Source organism: Pleurodeles waltl, chromosome 9 (genome assembly GCF_031143425.1).
Source record: "Pleurodeles waltl isolate 20211129_DDA chromosome 9, aPleWal1.hap1.20221129, whole genome shotgun sequence".
NCBI classification, from domain to species: domain Eukaryota; kingdom Metazoa; phylum Chordata; class Amphibia; order Caudata; family Salamandridae; genus Pleurodeles; species Pleurodeles waltl.
In genome coordinates, this window is record NC_090448.1 from 889,437,431 (window position 1) to 889,460,785 (window position 23,355).

At 42.3% G+C, this 23,355-nt stretch overlaps 1 protein-coding gene across 1 annotated transcript in view; it reads left to right on the forward strand.

Moving 5' to 3' along the window:
• The window catches only part of UNC79 (unc-79 homolog, NALCN channel complex subunit), a 770,017-nt gene that overhangs the window by 389,469 nt on the left and 357,193 nt on the right, over positions 1 to 23,355 (forward strand). The window contains exons 32-33 of the mRNA XM_069208227.1: positions 74 to 1,294; positions 17,701 to 17,808. Of these exons, the coding sequence (XP_069064328.1) occupies positions 74 to 1,294; positions 17,701 to 17,808 (1,329 nt within the window). The remainder of the gene's footprint in view (positions 1 to 73; positions 1,295 to 17,700; positions 17,809 to 23,355) is intronic.

A 23,355-nucleotide genomic window follows, 5' to 3' on the forward strand; every position in this document is an offset into this window, starting at 1 on the left:
GAATAAAAATAAAAATTAGTTGGTTATGTATGCCTTCGTAAAAAAGTGCTGATATAAGTCTTTCTTTTTGAAGTAGGTGAAATTGAATTGGCTGAAAACAGAGAAAGTGGAACTCTGCAAGACAGTATTCTACGGTGTGTTCGGGAAGAAAGTATTCAGAAGAAGAGGCTGCGGTCACTCAAACAAAAATCACTTGACATTGGGAATTCTGACTCTCTTTTATTCAGCTTAGATGAACATCGTAGAAAATCGTGTATTGATCGCTGTGACCTTGTTCATCCTAATCCAGCTTCTTATTCCACCCATAGACTAAATGATTATGACCAATCGAGACAGAACTCTACCAACAAGATTGAACACACAGAAATACAGGCAAACCCTCCGCCCGGGGAGAGTTTTCAGGAGACAAGGAGGCCAATAATACCAGAAGTTAGGTTAAGCTGCATGGAGACATTTGAAGTCAAAATTGACTCTCCAGTGAAAACTTCAACTCATCAGGAAGATATGGACCTGATCGACTTATCCTCTGATTCAACATCAGGACCCGAAAAGCAGTCAGTTGTTTCAACATCAGACAGTGACTCCTTGGTTTTTGAACCACTTCCTCCGCTCAGAATAGTTGAAAGTGATGATGAGGACTTTGATGTCATAAGCCAATTGAATGATGGAATATCTGTCAAAATGATCTTATCATCTCCTGCAAGTCCCATAAGTGCCTCCGCTCTCAGCTTGAGCTTGACACCCCTTGTACATGTAAGCATCGAAGATTGCTCCAAAGAATTCACGTCCAAGGATATAAGCCATAATCTTGCAACAGGAAAAGAAGTAATTCCTTTACATGCTTCGGAAAAACAACCAGACTTTGAAGAATTGGCCAAACCAGAAGATATTCAAGACCTTCCCATTGGAAGTCCATTAACACTGAAGCAAAAAAGAGATCAGTTACGAAAGTCAACTGCTCTTCATGACACATCCATTGATGATGATGATTGTGAATTAGAGGAAAGCAAGACTCCAGATGAAGAAGGTTCAGATGCTGATGCAAAAGCTGCTCCACCCGAAGTGCCTGAAGAGCCTGAAAACCAAACAGACAGTGAAAAGCCTGATGCCGGCACAGAGTCGGATGCAGAGCAAACTGCTGAGCAGAAAGAAGAAACAGAGGAATCAGAATTTAAGATTCAGATTGTTCCCAGACAGCGTAAGCAGAGGAAGATTGCTGTAAGTGCCATCCAAAGAGAGTACTTGGACATAACGTTCAATATCTTAGACAAACTAGGAGAACAAAAAGAAGTAGGTAAGTGTTAAAGAAGGGCCAATTTCATTTTGTGTTTACTGTATGGAAATGTGTTTAATGGATGCAAACATTGAGATAATTTAAGAGCTATTCTGTGTTTGTAGATAAATGGAAAGCATGCTGTCATGGGCTGTGGGACTGGCATATCAAGTTTTAAATATTGTGCTACCAAAACAAAGTAGCAAAAATATTGATAAAAATTTGAGCAAGGTTAAGAACAAATTAGCTAGATACAGATTTACTATATTTAACTCCATCTTTCTGTACCTTGACAATATATTCAAAGTATAAATATGTGAAGGTAAGTATAATACATCTATACTTACCTAATTATACTTAAGGTGCCAGTATTTTGGTGGTGTATATTTGTGCTATGATAGTTTGGGACACAATATTTAAAACTTGATAATCTGACATACAACCCTTGGACAGGGCCCAATGGACTTCAAGTTAGATATTAATAAAAGAAAAATAGTGAACGTTTGTCATCACATTCTCTGGTCATGGTTGAGGTAAAATAGCATACAAACACAAAGGTGTATGGGGCACACTGAAAATTTGGAACAATTATTTTTGTTCCGTGTTGGCTACTGTAGGCTATGAAACCAGATCAAGTACTGGATAAAGAAGCCTCACCCATGTAATATGGCATGCATCACCATCAGCTTCCTACCCCAGCCTGGTCAGCTGATAGTACCAGGGTGGCTCAACCTCCATTTTGTAAAGGAGTACTTCAAACAAGTATGATAGCTGGATAGAGCGGGGATCAAAATATTAAAAATACCTCAGGATAAATCTGAGGAAATTCTCTTTATTGAGGGGTACCCCATGTATGCATCACATTTTAAAAACAAAAAGGGGATTATGGGTACAATGGCCAATACTTACAATTTATTACCAACATGTTTCTACCCCTAACTGATGCCTATGGTAGGTCCAGGGCTTCATCAGGTTGATTAAGATTTAGGATCCCCAAACAATTGTTGAGCACATTTCTGTTAGAAATTGGGTCTCTAGTTGGCAGAGGTATACATCCTTGTCCAAGTAGGGTAAGTCATTACACAACCTAAATTATCCTGTGCTCACCCTCTGGTAGCTTGGCACAGAGCAGAGGCAGGCTTAACTTAGAAGGCAATGTGTATAGTATTTGCACAATAACTCATGCATTAACGCAGTGAAAACACCACAAAAAGTATTCCACACCAGTTTAGAAAAATAGATTATATTTATCTCAGCAAATAAGACCAAAACGACAAAAGTCCAATATGCAGAAATCATGTTATCACTTTTTAAAGGTTTGAAGGAGTTTCAATCCTTAAGAATCAGTGGCTGTATCCTTTTAACACACACTACCTGGAATGCTTCAAAACTAACAATGCACGGTGGCGCGGAGAAGGGGATGTGTTGAAAATTAAGATGCTGTCAGGTTTTCCTGCGTGACACAGAAAATGCATTGTTTCTTTCCACGCTGCAAGGTGGTCCATCGATTTCCAATAGCGCATCCTTGGTTCCTCACTGTGATGCAGGAATATTTTGATGCCCAGGACAATGCATTGAAAATCCTTGATGCGCTGGTAAGAAGGCGCAGGTGCTCATTCGATCCGGTAGGCGATGCAGCAATTTTTTAGCTGCAAGGCAGGCACTGAGTCCATTTCTGCAGATGCTGTGTCAATTTTCGGATGCACTGGGATTTTCTTCTGTTGAAGTCATTGTGGCCCTCAATCCAAGCCCTTGGAGAGCACTTGTGGGAAAGGCAGAGTCCTTCCAGCCTAGTCAGGGACCAGCAGGCAGCAGGGCAACAAGCAGGGCTGCAGTCCTTCAAGCAAAGCAGTCCAGATGAGTCCTTTGGGCAGCCAGGCAGTCCCTCTGACAGAGTCCAGTTGTAGATCCAGAAGTGTCTGATTTGGTGAGGTCAGAGACCCAGTATATATCCAGCCAAAAGTGCCTTTGAAGCGCACAGCCCTACAAACCCTTTAAACCCAGCCCTCTCTGCCAGTAGCCTTGTGGGGGTTATCAGTCCTTTGTTTAGGGCAGGCCACTGGCCTTTGAAGTGTAAGTGAGAGCTCTTCCTGCCCAGGAAGATCCATCAGTATGCAGATGAATGCAGATGCAGATGACTGTCCTGTCTTTATGGCTGTCTGGTTGGAATGCACAAAGGGAGCTGTCAACCAGAACAGACCAGATGTGGATCGGAGACAGGTTGCAAGGTACAGAGAACAGTTAGTGCAGAGAAATGCCTACTTACTAAAAGTGGCATTTCTGAAATAGTAATGTAAAATCCGACTTCACCAGAAAGTAGGATTTCTCGCTACCATTCCAACCATACCAAACATGACAAGGCTATTCCTCTTAGATCAGGCAAAACAGGGAAAAGGGGAATTTAAGGCTTGGCAAGTACTTTTAAATGTCCAGTGGAAGTGGCAGTGAAACTGCACACACGGGCCTAGCAATTGCAGACCTGAAACATGGTTAAGGGGTTATCTATGTGGGTGGCAAAATCAGTGCTGCACGTCAAATAGTAGCATTTAATTTACAGGGCATGGGCACATGTAGTAGGGACCTACCAGTAAAATAAATATGCCAATTGGGGATGAGTCAATGTTACCATGTTTTAGAAAGAGCCACATGGACTTTAGAACTGGTTAGCAGTGGTAAAGTGCCCAGAGTCCTAAAGCCAACAAAAACGAGGTCACAAAAAGACGAGGAGGAAGGCAAAAGGTTTGGGGTGACCCCTCAGAGAGGGTCAATGTCCAACAATCTCCATGGAAGCGAAAGAAGGATTGCTTTTTCACACCATGCAAAGGTGGTAGTCTGGGGTGGAGAATCATATCACATAATCATTATGACAGAGCTCTTTCTCTGTGAGATAAAACATAGTCAGCACACATGTTCCTCAATGGCGACACAGCAAACAAAAAGCTACACATGTAAAAAAAAAAGTGATTCTGTGTAAATAAAGCAAAGTCATGCATGCATTTATGCGTCCTGACTCACCCAACTGTGGTCTGGTGCTTACAACATGGTCAGAACCACAGAATCATTTATTTCACAGAATATAGAGTGGAGGACCATACAGCCTCTAAATCCTCTACATTATATGTAAAAGCTTGCATAACTTCTGACTCATTTTTGGACAATATACAGTGCTTCCATATCCAGTTCAACTCAGCTTTTGACAACAAAAGCCTTCTCAATGTGATGCCCTTTCAAAAATATAGTAGGTGTTTATGATGACCACAATTTGACTTAGGTTTGTTTATTGGCTTATAAAAGATTCAATATATCCCCTAAACTGAAAGAATATATGATAAAGTTATCCCTGCATTTTCTGTGTCCATTAAAAAAAGGTGCATTTTAAGAACCACAAGTAGATTTGCAACATGAACTACACCTGTTTTAATATTCACCTTTAATCACTATCCTAAACAATAACCTTTTTTAATGGATTAACAGAGATAGATGAACATAAAATAAAAAAGAAATATTATGATGGTAGCAGTTTAAAAATATACATTTGGCCTTTAATATGTTTACAATTGTACTTGATTTTGTTTTGCAGAAATTTTAGGAGAGTTAATATGTTTCATATATTGAAAAAGCTGTTAAGAAATAAGTTAAACGTTTCTCTGTTTTTAAGGGTCATGCGTTTGGGACAAAGAAGTGCATCTTAAGACCACAAATAGGTTTTTGTGGATGATGCTAAGTCTGTGGTCTCTGCAGACTATGGGCCAGGTGTAATTACTCTATGAAGGATACGTGTAACTATGAGTCTGCAAAATGGCACAAAATGGCACTTCTTTAGAAGCTACACCACTACTATTGGCACTGGATTTCTTTGTAATAGCACTACCAATTAACCCCTTAGCTGCTGGGCCTCCCCCCCCCCCAAGTGCTGAGCCCTTTTTTGACTATTTGGGGTAGTTCGCACTTAGGCCTTCATAAGTTTTGTCCACATAAGCTATCCACACAAAATTTGTGTCCTTTTTTCCAACATCCTAGAGATTTTAAAGGCACCCAGAGTTAGTGGGTTCCCCTGGAGGAGGCCAAGAGATTAGCCAAAATACAGCTAACATTTCGTTTTTTCCAGAAAAAATTGAAAAAAGGTCCGCTGAAGAAAGCATGTGGTTTCTTCCCTGCAAATGGCATCAACAAAGTGTTTATGGTGCTAAAATAACTACCTTCCCAGCTTTCAGGAACATGCAGACTTGAATCAAAAAAGCACATTTTTCAACACAGTTGTGGCATTTTACTGGGACATACCCCATTTTTACTATTTTCTGTGCTTTCAGCCTCCTTCCAGTTGGTGGCAGAAATGGGTGTGAAACCAATGCTAGATCCTGGACAACTAAACATTTCTGAAAAGTAGACAAAATTCTGAATTCAGCAAGGGGTCATTTGTGTAGATCCTTCAAAGAAAGTACAGCTAAAATAAAACTATATTGAAATTGAGGAGAAAAAAAAGAGCCATTTCCGGCACGTTTTCTTCTTTAACTTTTACCAATATACCGTTACATCTGCTGGACTCTTCTGGTTGCAGGAATATATAGGACTTGTAGGTTTATCAAGAACCCTAGGTATCAAGAGCCAATAAATGAGCTGCACCTTCAATGGGTTTTCATTGTATACCGGGAATACAGCAATTAATTTGGTGAAATATAAAGACTGAAAAATAGGTATCAAGGAAGCCATTGTAGTTCCAAAATAGGCACAAGATAAGGTGTTGAAAAGCAGTGGTTATTTGCACATTTCTGAATTCCAGGGTCCCCATACTAGAATGTGAATTACAAGGCATTTCTCAAATGGACTTCTTTTTTTACACATTGCCTTACATTTGGAAGGAAAACATGTAGAGAAAGACAAGGGACAATAACACTTGTTATGCTAGCCTGTGTTCCCCCAAGTCTCCTGATAAAAATGGTACCTAACTTGTGTGGGTAGGCCTACTGCCCGCCACAGGACACATCACATTTTTACATTGAAATCTGACGTGTTTTTTAGAAAGTGCCTAGCTGTGGTCTTTGGCGTCTAGCTCAGCCGGCACCTAGGTAAACCTACCAAACCTGTACATTTTTTAAAAATAGACACCTAGGGGAATCCAGGATGGGGTGACTTGTGGGGCTCTCACTAGGTTCTGTTACCCAGAATCCTTTACAAACCTCAAAAGATGGCAGATAAAACACTTTTCCCTCACATTTCGGTGCTGCAAAGTTCTGGAATCTGAGAGGAGCCTCAAACTTCCTTCTACCCAGCACTACCCCAAGTCTCCCGATAAAAATGTTACCGCACCTGTGTGGGTAAGCCTAGTGCCCGCGACAGGAAATGCCCCAAAACAAAACGTGGACACATCACATTTTTCCAATGAAAACGGACGTGTTTTTTGCAAAGTGCCTAGCTGTGGATTGTGGCGTCTAGCTCAGCTGGCACGTAGGGAAACCTAGCAAACCTATATATTTTTAAAAACTAGACACCAAGGGGAATTCAGAATGCGGTGACTTGTGGGGCTCTCACCAGGTTCTGTTACCCATAATCCTTTGCGAACCTCAAAAGTTAGCAAAACAAATACTTTTTCCTCAGATTTCGGTGCTGCAAAGTTCTGCAATCTGAGAGGAGCCACAAACTTCCTTCCACCCAGCATTCCCCCAAGTTTCCTGATGAAAATGGCACCTTACTTGTGTGGGTAGGCCTAGTGCCAGTGACAGGAAATGCTCCAAAATACAACTTGGACACATCACATTTTCCTAAAGAAGACTAACCTGTTTTTTTCAAAGTGCCTAGCTGTGGTCTTTGGCCTCTAACTCAACCGGCACCTAGGGAAACCTAGCAAACCTATACATTTTTGAAAACTAGACATCTGGGGGAATTCAGAATGGGATGATTTGTGGGGCTTTCACAAGGTTCTGTTACCAAGAATCCTGTGCAAACCTACATATTTGGCAAAAAAGATACTTTTTCCTCCGATTTCAGTGCTGCAAAGTTCTGGAATCTGAGAGGAGCCACAAACTTCCTTCCACCCAGCATTCCCCCAAATCTCGTGATAAAAATGGTACCTCACTTGTGTGGGTAGGCCTAGTGTCCACGACAGGAAATGCCCCAAAACACAATGTGAACACATCACATTTTCCCCCAAAAAAGTAACCTGTTTTTTGCAAAGTGCCTAGCTGTGGATTTCGGTCTCTAGTTCAGCCAGTACCCACGAAAATCTACCAAACCTGTGCATTTTTTTAAACTAGACACCTAGGGGAACAAATTGTCATTTTACAGCTCAGCAAGGTTGTCATTGTGTCAAACCTATGCTTAAAGACTTTGCTGTATAAATGGCAAAAGACTATGGCCCTGATTCTAAGCTTGGCGGGCGGCGGTAGCCGCCAGCCAAGCGGGAACCGCCAGAAGACCGTACCGCGGTCAAAAGACCGCGGCGGTCATTCTGGGTTTCCCACTGGGCTGGCGGGCGACCGCCGAAAGTCCGCCCGCCAGCCCAGCGGGAAACACCCTTCCCACGAGGACTCCGGCTCAGAATGGAGCCGGCGGAGTGGGAAGGTGCGACGGGTGCAGTTGCACCCGTCGCGAATTTCAGTGTCTGCAAAGCAGACACTGAAATTCTTTGTGGGGCCCTCTTACAAGGGCCCCTGCAGTGCCCATGCCATTGGCATGGGCATTGCAGGGGCCCCCAGGGGCCCCATGGCACCCCATACCGCCATCCTGTTCCTGGCGGGCGAACCGCCAGGAACAGGATGGCGGTATGGGGTGTCAGAATCCCCATGGCGGCGCAGCAAGCTGCGCCGCATGGCGGATTCCCATGGGCAGCGGAAAGTCGGCGGTACACCGCCGGCTTTCCGCTTCTGGCCGCGGCTGTACCGCCGCGGTCAGAATGCCCGGCGGAGCACCGCCAGCCTGTTGGCGGTGCTACCGCCAACCTCCGCCCTGGCGGTATTTACCGCCAGGGTCAGAATGACCCCCTTTGTCACTATCTAACTCGGCGTGGATAGCACTGTGCTGAACCAATGCTGAAAAACTTTGCTAGATAAACAGGCATTTGAGGTGAGCAAATCTAGAGTGTCGCTGGTGTTGCAGAGTGCTCCTTACTAGAGCTGCTCTCCACCTAAACTTGGGAACTACCCAGAGCTCTTTATTCTTTTTTGCATATATATATATATATATATATATATATATATATATATATATATATATATATATATATATTTTTTCTTTTTTTTCTTTTTCTTTTTTATAGTCCATCTCTGAATTAAAAGAATCAGAATTTACTTCATAAAAATCATCAGAACCACGATTGAATATCAAATTGCAGAATAACACTAATTAATTTACCTTTTTTTTGTACATAATTAACACACGAGAATAGAATTGTAAGCAAATAATTATGGAGACATAAGGTTGGGGTTTATTTAATCATGAATCAAATGAAATGGCTGATTATTGTAGAATTATTATTTATACATTTGATTCTTTCTCTAACTCATGATAATCAAATCTTTTTTAGTTCAAAAATATATTTTTTGTACCATAAATAATTTCATTTCATGGGATTACAAATTTTGATTTGATGAAATTTAGTATAAAATCAGTGAAATGTTGTATTATGTAATTGAACTATCATAGGCCTTTTACCCCCATAAAGCTGCACCAGGCTTCAAGGGGGTGACAATGACATCCAGAGATTTTCCTAGGGCTCAGATGCCAACTGATTTCCAGCCAAGTTGCAATCCTGCCTCGCCCACACTCTCCGAAAACGATTGACTATCACACATGACTTTTCTTAATTCCCGAGGTTCAAGCAACTGGAACAAAAACTACCCAATAGCTGGGAAAAATGAAACTCATAAAACAGGGCAAATCAATTGTGGGGCCGAATATACTCCCATTAGCAACACTAGTGAGTCTACTCTAACCCCCGCTCTCGCCCAGTCAGACTATCTTAAAAGCTCTGAAATCCATATCGGGGGAACAGATAAGGAGCGCTGGGTGATTGAGATTAATTTAGCTACAGACCCACTAGATCACAGCAAATCCTCAAACCCACCTCTACTCCAGGTATCTGATTGGCTTAGACCACCCCCTGTCCTAGATGGGGCTGGAAGCACCCTAGACACGACCAAGAAGGGCATATTGCTTCCACACGGTACACTAGCCCCGAGAGAGAATCCCGTGGCTGAAGCTCCCCATAACAAACCAGATGGCTTAGATACCATCCTCAGTTGGAACATTGCCGGGTTGGAGAGTAAAATGAACAACCCTGAATGGGGAAAATTCATAGACAAACATAAAGTATGTCTCTTCCAAGAAACATGGGCGCTGGAGCCTAAATATAGATTCGGTTACAAAAGCTACTGGGTTCCAGCAAATAAGGTGAATTCAGGGAGACCCTCAGGTGGCCTGCTAATATGGCTCAGCTGTTCTCTCAAATGCCAAATTGAACCGATTGACTTGGGCTGCCCTGATCTAATGGGTCTATCAATACCATCCCTTATAGAGAAACCACTTTTAATAATTAACATCTATAATAGGAGCCTGGGCAATAAATATGAGTCCAACGCACTGACTATTTTAGACAATTTTCTCACCGATAAATCTCCCTCTCATTTTATTCTCATTGCCAGAGATTTTAACACCACTTTTGAACCCTACTCACTGGCCCAGGAACTATATAAAGATGAAGATGCTCATTGGGGCATCCCCCAGCTGGTGTCAAGCAAAAGACCTAAAATCAACAGACTATCATACCAGCTCATGGACATTACATTGGCACACGGTCTCCGGGCTTGCAATGGCCGTTCCCGTTCGGATCTTAACCTTCACCCCACATTTAAACGTGGGTTGCAGAAGAGCCAGATTGATTACATCTTGCTCGACATCCGCCTTTGGGGTCACATGGTCGATATGAACATCACAGAACATGAGGAAAGCGACCATGAACCATTGACTTTATCACTCAGGAACCTACTACCCCTACTTGAGGCCTCCTGCTTCAAGTCCTATAGTCAGCAGCTCGCACTGACCAACAACAGGCGAAATGTTAGATGGAAATCCCTGAACACTGACATAACCACTTTGGCAAAAGTGTACTGGCAGCTGGCGGATCATATGGAATATATACTTCAACCCACGAAAGATAGTGGTGGGCTTATAGCAGCCCATACACTGTTTTTTAACTCTTTAAAAACTCTACTTACTAAAGAGTCGGCAACAGAGCCTAAACAGAATTCTAACGCAAGATGGTTCAACACTGCATGCAGAGAAGCACAGCATAAGTTGCTGAGAGCCCTAAGAGGTGGCCAGATGGATTATATAAGGGAAGCTAGAAAAGACTACAAAAAGGAACAAGGTAGAGCCCGTAGGGAATGGGATGAATCAAGATGGGTCCTCCTCCTGGAATCCGCTAAAACAAACGACACCACGAAATTTTGGAAATTGGTAGCTGATGCCAGCAATGAACCACACCGTTCGCCTGGTGCCTCAATACTCCCTGCAGAATGGTCCGACCATTTTTCCCAATTATACCTGGGGACCACTGATGCTGCTTCCCGGGATCTGATCCATATCATGACCCCCGAGACCCCCAAAATTGAATTCACTTTGGCAGATACCAAGGCTGCGATTGCCTCAATGAAATGGGGAAAGGCCCCCGGCCTTGATAAAATACCAGGACACCTTTACAAGACAAATCCAGATGTTTGGGCCCCATACCTAAACCTCATCTCAAATGAGATAGCTGCTGGAGCACCTGTTCCGAGCTCCTGGTTGGGAGCAGAGATAGTCCCCATTTTTAAGAAAGGCGACCCCTCTAACCCTGCCAACTATCGCCCAATCTCCTTACTCGACAACTTCCAAAAAATCTTTGCAAAGCAAATTTTGTCCTGTCTAGAAGACTGGATTTTAGAAACAAACGCCATCTCTGATCTACAAGCAGGGTTCAGACCAGCAGTCAGTACTATAGATCAGGTACTAAGATTTTTAACAATAAAATGGAAAACTGTAGAAATAGGAAGGGGTAACCTTTACGTAGTTTTTATTGATCTCAGAGCCGCGTTCGACCTGGTCCCCAGAAACCAGTTATGGCTGACGCTAGCCAATATGGGTGTCCCGCATGGCCTTCTGAAACTTATTATCCGCCTACATGAAAATACCTACGCCCAAATCAGGAACGGCAAGAAGGGTGATCTCACAGAACCAGTGGCTATTGAGAGGGGAGTTAGACAGGGGTGCGTCCTGGCCCCAACTCTCTTCCTATTATACATAAACAACTGCATCAAGTACTTAGCAAACTGCACAAATGATTCTCCCAAGCAGGCTGGAACCAAAGTCCCCTGCCTACTCTACGCAGATGACACTATTCTTTTGTCTAAATCACCCATGGGAATTCAAAACTTGGTAAATCAGTTTGGTGTTTACTGCAGAAATTATGGATTAGACATAAACCATAAGAAAACCAAACTTATGATATACAGCGCCCCGAACAAGAAGCTCAGCGCAAACATAAAGATGGATTTAACTCCCCTGGAGAGAGTAATGGAATATGACTACTTGGGCATTAGACTATCCGACAAGGGCAGCTGGGAGCCAGCCATAAGGAAAGGGGCACTAACAATTAGCCAAAGATGTGGAGTAATAGGACGCAAAGCTAGCACTGCCACAAGCCCCCCTCTGATCCTTATCTCTGAAATATATAAAGCACAAATCCGTGCTGCGGCCCTATATGGAGCAGAACTTTGGGGATTACATAGACAGATGGATACTCTCCAAACCAAAGAAAACAACTTCCTCAGACACATATCTAGACTGGGGAGGGGCACGCCAATGCTCCCCCTCAGACTGGACCTGGGCTTAAATAGTATCAAAGATATAGCCTATCTAAGACCACTCCTGTATTGGGTCAGACTATGGAAAACAGACGAACTTGAACCCTACAGGGCAGCAGTTAAAGAACTATTACCACCTCATCACGGATGGGAAAAGGTACGGTGGCTCAGGGAGATGAAAGTGGCATGGACCAAACTGAGACTATCCCAATACTGGGAGAACCCCGAGATGATTCCTGGCAGTGCTAAACGCCTGATCAAAGAACATTATTGGGCAAAAATCAACGAGGAATCTCTCGGTTCACATGTGTCAGGTCGGCTGACAGCTGAATTCCTGCTGGTCAAACACGTTCCCTTCCCTGAAAGCTCCCTGGATCTACCCATACCAGCCCGTGCTCGCTCGCTACTACTCCAGCTCAGGTACGGGACATTGGCGGTTAATAGCTACACGGCTGGTTGGTCGACTAACAGTTCCCCATCGGACAAATGCATAAATTGTCATTTATGCAAGGAAACAGCTGAACACATCCTATTTTTCTGCCCTCTGTACAAAGGTCCCCGAGGGAAGTGGATTATTCCCTTGTGCAGAACACTCCAACCACTATCCCGCAACAGTCTATTCAGAATATGTAAATACGACACTTCCATACTGATAATCAGCGCTGTTTCTAAATATCTGGCAGCAGCATGGAAAATTCGTAATAGGACTATTCTAGATTTTAACTCACTGTTTGAAGAGCTGTCTTGAAAACAGTAAATCAGCATCCTGTCATATCAGCCTTGGGCTCTAATTGTAAACCGCGACTTATTGAGCACAAAAAAACCGTATCTCTGAATAAGTGCTATATTGAGTTATTTTAACTAAAGTGTTTTATAAATTTAAAATTATACTTAATTTTATAATTGTCAAGATGCAATTTATTGGATTAATTAACTCAAAAAACTAATTAACCTAGAGCATCAGCCACCACTGACTGACTTCTTAAATTTTTTAACCAGTTTTACTGTCTGGAGTTTCAATGCCTGATTTTATATAGAGATGTGCCACACCACAGCTTTTACGTTATCATTATTCTACTGTTCAGGGTTATGTACAGGGTAAGATCCAGAGACTATTCCGAGCACCTCTTTCACCCCTCCTATTTATGTAATCTTTCTCAGGCAGCTACTGGACCCCTACTTTTTTTTACTATTGTTCCTTTTATTGTGTACTGGTTTATGGTTTTTATCTTACTGTACGTATGTATATATTTTTAAATCTTTTAAATGGCCCAAATTTGGACCGAATAAACCATTGATTGATTGAACTATCATGACCAGAATGCATTGGATTGGTATGTAAAATAGATAGTATAAATTGATCTGTTAGAGAAAGGACTGCAGAACTAAGAAGAAGACTGCATAGTCGAAACGCGTTGTTCTCTTTTTTCTGCACCGAAGAAACCACTTAAACTTATTTTGTGACTGAGCAGAGTGCGTGGCAATAATTTCCTTGTTTTTATATATATATATATATATATATATATATATATATATATATATATATAGATCTATATATGTGTATATAGATCTATATATTTTTTTAACAGCTGTATGGTTTCCTCGGGGGCCATAGTGGCTCAAGGGCAAGCCCCTGTCAATTTCATAGTTTTTTCTCATTGTTTTTTTTTTTAACACCCCTGGGGGCGTGATTGGGTGAACCTACCTTTTCGAAAACAGTTTGCCCCCGGGCAGCCCGTTTTCCGAGGGGGCCAACCCCCCAAGTGAAATCCCTGGTGTCTAATGGGGGTTTCCTGGCCCTCGATCGCAGTGAATGTCGGGATGGCCGGTTGGGCCTGTTTTCCCCACCAGAGCAGAAAGCGGTCGGAAGGCCGCTTCCTGCTCCGGTGGGGAAAACAGATAGTGACGTCAGCACACCTTGCGGCGTTGACGTCACAAAGGGGTGGGGGGAGACACGGAAAATCTTCTGTGTCACCCGGGTTTAAAAAAAAAAAAAAAAGAAAATCTTCTAATGCAACGCATCAGAGGATTTTTAACACCTCCCTGGTGTCGCCGACTGGTCGTGCCCCGCAACAGGGAGGTACTGCGGGCGTCTGCCAGTGGCCGACGCCTGCATTAAAGCGGTTAGGACAGTACATATGCCACATTATCATGATGGGAAAGCTTAACTTCCTACCTGAAGTAAAATGTTTGCAAACATCTCTTAGAAAGCCAGAAATGTATCACAGCGCACTTGAATCTCTTCTTTCTATATCTTCAAAAATATATGGAATGAATAAATGCCACAAGCAAAATTGTTTATTGTAATTGAATAAACTTCAGGCTGCAAGTCTGTCAGACTTTTGGCAGAATATTATTTTTGTGACCAGGAACACCTTTTATAAATGAATGTAGGTTGCTCTGAAATGTTTCTGCAACAGATCAGTACTTCACCTAAAACAATAATGAGGGCCTTTGTGTACTAAAGATTTTAGCATTGGCAAGCCCTCTTATTCAGTACACCAGAGGGTTTGTGAACTCTAAAAGCCTTTCTTACAAGTACAAAGTCTATTGAACGATTGCGAAAATGTTTTTAGGAATCGTTTAGTGGGATTGGGAAACCATTGCGAATTAGTATTTTGAGGGATTGGGTTAAGTGTGTGTGGGTTTGTTGTAGTGTATATTGTTTTGCGACCAGAATCTGGACGCAACACATTCATATTTTACCACCACCTCAAAAGTTGGTAACCCATTTGCAAATACTCCTTACCCTTTATGAGTATTTAAAACACCTTTCTTTTTAGAAGTAGGCAGTGGCACATGAGACCACTGCTTATGAGTAAAACATGATTGTAAAACATTTAATTTTTTTTAAAACACATACCATTTCCCATTCAAGAAAACGGGCTTTGTTTAAAAAAAAAAAAAAAGTTAACTTTTTAGAAAACAGTCACAGACATGATGGTCTGCTGACCCCAGCTGACCACATTGCTTGCTTGTGATTGTAGCCAATCATAGTGGGTCGCTGTTAGAAATTGGTTTTCTGGTTGGCAGAGGTATGCACTCTGTGAAAGCAGGAACAACAATCCTAGTCAGGGTAAGTCAGAAAAACACCACAAATTAACTCGTGCTCACCCTCTGGTAGCTTGGCACAGGGCAGCCAGGGTTAACTTAAGAGAAAATGCGTAAAGTATTTGTGCAAGACTTCATACAGTAACAAAACATCACCAAATCGACAAAATCCAATAAGTAGAAGTTGAGGGATGAATTTTAAAGAATAAACGTAGGTGTTCTGCTTAGAAGCATAAAGCTCCAACCAGGGATATCAGGTCACCATGGACTGTGCTAAATCTGAAAAGTCAGACCAACTCTGGTGGAGTGCGGGGCGGATACAGGTACCAGCCTTGGCCAGCTGAAACAGTAGCTTGGTTCTGAGTTGCGTGATGTCAAGAACGAGGGACCAAGAGCAAAGGAGGCGATGCATTGGCATCGATCCCGACGATGTAGGCTATGCATTGGCTTTGAGCCACGGAAAGTCACAGAAGCTAATGCATCGCTTAGTGAGCAATGCAGTGCTCCTGGTCCTTGCAGCAGCAGCAATGCGTTGATGTCGATGACGATGTGACAGTTCCGATTCATGCAATTTTGTTGATTCACAGGTCCTGACAGTTGCAGCACTTAATACCCACTTCCAAGGGCTCAGGGCCATGTTGGCACTTCTTGGCAGGGCAAGCAAGCAATGACAAGGTGCTGTGGCAGAATGACGGGAAGTCTTGGATGTCCATGAGACTTAGAACAGAAGTCAAGCCAACATGGCCTTGGAGTCACTCTGGGTCCAAGTGAGATGGGTCCAGTTCTTCCTCTGCAGGACAGAGGGCAGCAGGTAGCAGTGTAGCACAACAGAAAAGCAGTTCTTCCACAGTAGCAGCCCAGAGTGGCCTTCCTTGGAGAAGCACAGCAGTCCTTCCTTCTAGCAGAGTTCTTCACAGGGCCAGTAGTTTACTGAGTTGGTAGGGTCAGAGGTCCTGTACTTATACCCAATTGTGCCTTTGAAGTGGGGGTGACTTCAAGGAGTGGCCTTTGAAGTGCACAGAGGTCCTGTCATCCTGCCCTGGCTTTAGATTCCCTACAAGGGGGTGTGCAGCCCTTTGTGTGGGACAGGACACTCCCCATTCAGGTGTAAGCTCCTCCCTCCCATCCTTCCCAGGATGGCCCATCAGGATGTTCATGGACCATGACCTTTTGTGTGTGACTGTCTAGAGGGAATTCACAATGTTCGGCTGTCACTCAGCCTGGGGTGTATTGGAGACAGGATGCAGGCACCCAGGGCAAATTACTAAAAGTGGAATTTTCAAAATTATAATAATAAACCTGACCTTACCATGAAAGAGTATTTCTTATTACAGTTCCATATGTACTAAACATGTCATATCCAATCCTCATTCAGGAATTACAGCTTACTAAATGTAACAAGGAAACCGCAATGTTAACCTAAGAAAGGGGTGGGCCTCACAGTACTGAAAAACAAGTTTGGGAGTTTTTCACTACCAGGACATGTAAAACTTTGAGGAATATGACCTGCCTTTTAATTATGTAGCACCCTGTCCCCTGGGCTACTTAGGTCCTACCTTAAGGATTAAGTCTATGTAATAATAGGGGAGTTCATGGCTTGGCAAGAAGTTTAAATCCCATATCGACATAGCAGTGTAAACTGTACATATAGGCTCTGCATTGGCGGGCCTGAGAAGTGTTTAGAGCGACTTGAGTGTGTAGCACAAGCAATGCTGTAGTCTCACTAGTAGCACTAAATTTACAGGCCCTGGGTACTGGTAGTGGCCTTTACTCTTGACTTATAAGTAAATTAAGTATGCCAATTGTAGATGCACCAGACAAACCATGTTTAGGGATGTGACCAAATGCACTTTAGCAATGGTCAGCAGTGGTAAAGTGCTCAGAGTCCTAAGGCCAACAAAAACAAAGCTGCAAAATATGAGGCAAGTAGGTAATCATTTGGGGGAAGACTCCCCTAAGTCTGACAGGTCTATCAGTCTCTATTTGAGAACTACCTCATTAATAGTTATGAGATTAATCATGACCAACTACAATTCTGTATTTTGTGAACCGACCTGGTAAGGCATAGCTCAGTTTGCAAACTACTAGTGCATTTAGTAAAAGTCAGCGTGCAAATTACAATCCATTTTACTGAATGCGTTTTTAGCACAAGTCTCAGTATCTCAGGCGCAGTCAGTCATGTAACTCTTCTGAAACTATACTGATATTTTAGAAGCATCAGTCTGGGGGTAATCTCGTTGTTCCCTGCAGATCAGCCTGTCTCTTCTTGTGGAACCTTCTGGTTGCTGTGTGGAGGTTGAGAAGGAATAACATCCTGAAAGATTAAAATTTAACTACTTGTGAAATACGTGGCTAAACAGTACCCCTGTTATGTTATGCTGTTTATCTACATTAAAAAGGATTACTTTTAGTGGTGCATACAGGAAAAGTGAAATAGGTCCTGGGGTGAACAACAGCATGTAAAATACTAGAGGTGTAAACATAAAGAGAGCTAAATATCTTTGTTGGTTTGCTGCAACCTATATATATTCTTACTTACAGACCCAGTCGAGAAGAGCCTTGCAATCTTGGAAATGCCTAGGGAATCTTCATCTGCTCCAACTTTAGAAGCGGGTATACCTGAAACGAGCAGCCACTCATCTCTTACCAGTAAGATACCCCTGAAATTGTCAATATCAAGTGTATTATAAGAGTTTTGTTTTGGTTTCAGAGCAATGTTGTCTTAAGCACATCCGTTTTTAGGACACTCACAGCATACATTTGTTCCTTGCTCTATTACAATATGAAAGGGTGTTGAATGTACGAATTATAAAATGGTTTTGGTAAAAAACAAAAAGTGCTATATTCCAGTAACGTGATCTAACTTTTCTCACGGAGCACAATTCTGGACATGCATTTCTTGGTTTGTCATATCATTACATGCAGAGTGGAGGTCATTATCGACAATAGCTCATATTTGTTCCACTTTTATCACAGATTTAACCTCACTTTTATATTTTCATGACACTGTGAATAAAGTCCTGCATGTTTATCTCTGTTTTTCTGGAGGCCGGCCCAGAAAAACAGGCCGGCCTTTTTGATGCTAAACTGTGCTAGTGCAGTTTAGCGTAAAAAACTATACCGCCGGCTAGCACTATCCCAAGACGCCGGCCGGGCATCATATTTATGGGATGATGGTAGCCGGTGGTAAGGCCCGGCTAGCGTTATAAAAAATTACGCTAGAGCTGGGTGGGGGAAGCGTAGGGGGACCAGAGGGTTAAGCTTCAAAGGATGACGCTAGTATGGCCAGAGGCATAAATAATGCCTCTAATCAGACTAGCATCATTTTCTGACATTAATACCCAATGGACATGACTCCTGTCTTAGCTAAGACAGGACTCATGCCCACCGCCCCAACGGCCATGCCTAGGGGACTTATGTCCCCTGGGCATGGCCATTGGGCACAGTGCCATGTAGGGGGGCCAAGTTAGGCCCCCATGGCACTTAAAAAAATATATACTCACCTCTACTTACCTCTACTTACCTGGGATGGGGTCCCCCAATCTTTAGGTGTCTTTTTAGTATGGGTGGGTGTGTCCCTGGGGCCAGGGAAAGGCACCTGTGGGCTCTTTCCATGGTCTCTGACCATGGAAATAGCCACAGGTCCCCTAACGCCTGCCCATACCCAGGCATTAAATAATGGCATTAAGCAAGCTTAGCGCCGTTATTTAAGGCCCCCATCCCCCTGTGCATGATTTTAGTGTGGGGAGATAAATATGGTGCAAGGGCCATAGCGTTGTTTTTTTGCACAGGTTTGCCTACCTTACATCTCCTTGAAGCAAGGTAAGTTTCCACGTCCAGAAATGGTTGACTCCATAACTTTGGCGCTAGATTTGTCTATCGCCAAAATATAGATATGGAGTTAGGTTTGCGATGAATTAGTGGAAAAAAAATTACCCAAGCCAAGAAAAAATATTCCCCTATGTATCTAATGCTAAGAGACCTAAAACGAAACCTGTGTCCATGAAGACGTGATGGCTGAAAGTGATCTATCTGCCAATTTATAGACCCAGGGATGTGGAATTCCTATCGCCCAACGCCCGGGACATCTTGTTTGGGGTCAAGGGCAACAAGTTTTTATGTTTACTTTGTCCTTGGGACAAGTAGGCCCAACCCCCTGCAGCACAAACCCTTTGGCTGCCCGATTACAGAGAGTGGAACTCTCTGCAGTTGAGGTAATGTGTTTCCAAAAGATAATGCTGTTCGAACTTGTATTTATGGTTCATTATTTGAAAGCCTTCATTATTAGGGTGAGTGCTGTAAATAAATGTTTTAAGGTCACACTTCACTACTGACGTTGGTTCCAGTACCCAAAAAAAAAAACGTGTATGTACATGTTTGAAAAGTTTAGGCTATGAGGCTAAGTATAATGCTCCCAGAATGCTCTCTGATTATATGCAAATGAAGTGTCATTTAGTAAAATGTGTTGATGCATGCTAGTATTTCCCAAAAATATTTCTAATGGAAAATCAGTGTAACCATTTTCAACACGATTATGGGAAGCATGAAAATAAACAAACACTGACAAAGCCAACTGATCTGACATATTTTTATACGTTTTTTAGTTTCATCAATGCGTGTCTTGTTTTGACATGGCTTTTGTAACACTTTATTGTTGTGGGAGCTACCAGGCCCTCAACATTGTAACAAACACTGGCAACCCCCCCCCCCCCCCCAAAAAAAGTTTTTGAACTCTCTAAAAGCACACCAGCGGCATAACAAAGGCCCCGCAGCCGCCCTCCAGGGGGCCCCTTCAGCACAGCACCTGCCCTGAGTGAGTCTGGAGAGGGGGCTCCTCCATGTTCTTTACAAAGGGGCACCCTCCAGTTTAGTTACGTCACTGATTGCCACTGTAGTACCTGACACTGAACAAAACTACTTTGTGTGACAATATGCTCCTTGTGGAAGAGCAGAATGCGATCACTCACAGTAAAGCCGGCCAAAAGAGAGAGAAATAGAAGTTTAATAAAAACAAAATGTCTTTGTTAACACCAGACCTAATTAGGGACCATGACCCACATGTAGGTAGCTTTTTGCATGTCGCAAACAGCGACTTTCGCTGTTTGCGACATGCAAAAAGCACACTGCGATGCACAAACCCAGTTTTGCGATTCGGTAACCTGGTTACCGAATCGCAAAACAGGTTTGCGACTCGCAATTAGTAAGGGGTATTCCCTTCCTAATTGCGACTCGCAGTGCAATGTAGGATTGTTTTGTGACCGCGAACGCGGGCGCAAACCAATCGCAGTTTGCACCCATTTCAAATGGGTGCTAACACTTTCGCAAAAGGGAAGGGATCTCCATGGGACCCCTTCCCCATTGTGAATGTCACTGTAAACATTTTTTCAGAGCAGGCAGTGGTCCTGAGGACCACTGCCTGCTCTGAAAAAATGAAACAAAAACGTTTCATTTTTCATTTTTGTTATGCATCTCGTTTTCCTTTAAGGAAAACGGGCTGCATTACAAAAAAAAAACTGCTTTATTGAAAAGCAGTCACAGACATGGTGGTCTGCTGTCTCCAGCAGGCCACCATCCCTGTGGAGGGCCGCCATTCGCGAGGGGGTCGCAAATTGCGACCCACCTCATGATTATTCATGAGGTGGGCATTTGCGAAGCCCTTGCGAATCACAGATGGTGTCAGGGACACCATCCTACATTCGGATTTGTGACTCGCAATTTGCAGGTCGCAAATCTGAACCTACCTACATGTGGCCCCAAATTCTTAAAGAAAGTCACAAAAGTGCACCCATGGTATATGTCGTACCCTATAAAATATTTGTGGACTGTATTTTAGCATGGGTAAATACGATGTGTAGATTTGCTCATGTAAAAATCTGTTGAGCATTTGCAAGTTAATTTTCCCTCCAGCCACTTTCTTCCCAACCCTGGAAGAAGTTCTAATTCTGCCATTGTCAGGAGTAAATGTCCAACCTTTCTTATTATGGGAAAATATTAGAGAGAAGCTGGTAAAAATCTTTAAAACATGCAGGTTAGTAGGTTTGCAGACTCAAAGGCATTCCAGCCCTAGAACTATTGCTTACTGCTTCCTCCAGCCTCAGTATGCAGATCTGCAGAAAGGTGGCAAAATAAGGAAATTGCTACAGTAGGGATTGAAACTGCAAGTATTCAAGCCCTACTATGGTAGTAGCCCTGGCATAATCAGAGAGGCTATTATCAGAGCACTTACATAATGAGATTGCTGCCATAATTTGTCGCCACACTACATGGCACCAAAGGGACAAGTAGATCTTTTTACAGGACAAGTAGATTTGAGAAGCAACCTGTCCACTGGACAAGTAGATATTTTAATAAATTCCACACCCCTGTAGACCCCTAGTTAGTCATTGTCTTGTGACTTGTTATACATCCTTGGACATAGGTGTCCAGACCACCAATGGTTACGAATGTCTTCTATATAGTATTGGTAGCAGAGAGTCAATGAATTTGGAATCTGATCCCATATTCGTTGACATGTGGCACTGCAGAGCATTTTTTATGAGCATTGAATAGACCAGCGTCTAGTGTGGTAAATGCTTACTGATGATCTACCTACAGAAATGGAATGATAACAAAATATTGTTTTTGTATTGTCAATCATAAATGCTTTATTAATGTATAATTTCCGAGTGTGACTCTGAAACTTCAGAGAAGTATAACAGTATAAACAGTTCAGGAGGCCCGACCCTATGCTTATAAAATGGTAAATGATTTGAGTTGTAATGGTCAAAGTCTGAAGTTGATGCACATATGCTTTTTGTTTCTTCACTTTTGTTAAATGTTGGAAATTGTTTCTTTTGTTTAGACTTGTTAATTTTGAAGACAATATTTGTATTCCTTTCCGGGGTTATTGGTTCTGAAATAAAGAACCACAAACATCTCAAACTGTAGATTTTTGTCACAATTATACCTAACACCAACACCCTTCCAAATAGTATGCCAATGGAGGCCTCTCTGTCTCCACCACTCAGTTTGTCCTGGGGCAGTACTAGTTATCCCAGAGACAGAGATGTTTCTGCCACCCCATCTTCACTGCCAGGTTCTTTCCCCTAGTGTTGTGGTGTTAGTCCTGGGAAGGGCTGTAATGGAAAGTGTGGCAAAACTTATTGGAAAGGTGAGTTTTGAGGTCTCATCCTTCTAGGAGTCACTCCTGGGACAAGTTCGAGAGGAAAAGTATGTGCGTACTGACAATCCAATTACTCTTTCGGGGTACAATTCCAGTGCCTATATTTGTGGTGGAAATTAAATTTTGAAACCTCAGCTTTTGTCCCAATTTACAGACTGCATTTTGTAGTACATAAAGAAGTACTACAGTAGTAGTACTAAAAAATTGCTATTCACAAACCTACAAGTGGAAATCTCCACCTCTGTCTCTCTTATCTTTTCTGTGTGGCCATGTCCGTTCCAATGTTGGAAATCTCTGTACTCATAACTATACCATTTTTTTAGTAAATGTGGGAGGGACCTAGAGGAGTGGTGGGAAAATATGGATTGATTACTCCAAAGATTGGTGGGGTTTAGGTAAGAATAAGGTGGGATTTGGGAGGGGTATGCTACTACAAAACACACCCTTACAAAAGAGTAAGACCATTACAATTTGAAATTCGAAAAAACACACTTCTAGAGTTACTGCAGCCCTAATGGTGTCAAAACAGGCTTTAATGTACTCCTGCCTAGCCAGAGTGTACGTCATGCACCACACATGGCCAACCAATAGTACTGCAACACACTCCTAAAGAAAACAAGGGAGGCAGGGATTTAAACAGCCCATATGAATTAATGGTAAATGAATTAAATTCATTCTACATTTAAAATATATACATTGTAATACTTTACTTTAAGAAACAAACGTTTTAACTTATTTTTTTAAAACATAAAACATATTTAAATTAATTAAATACCTAATGTTTAACCAAGTGTACTAAAAATAAATAAAAATGTTAATAAGCATGTTTTAAAAAAAAAATGTTTAGAATGTAATATTTACATATGAAGTTATTGGTAACTCTGGTAGTGTGTTCTTTCAAAAACCCTTGTCTCTTGCACTTATTTTTGTTTACATATTAAGCACTGGTACCACCTAAATGCAAGCTGCAGATGCAACAGGTAGGTATTCAATCCTCAAGTACTCCCATGCGATACACCCAAATGTAAGATGTT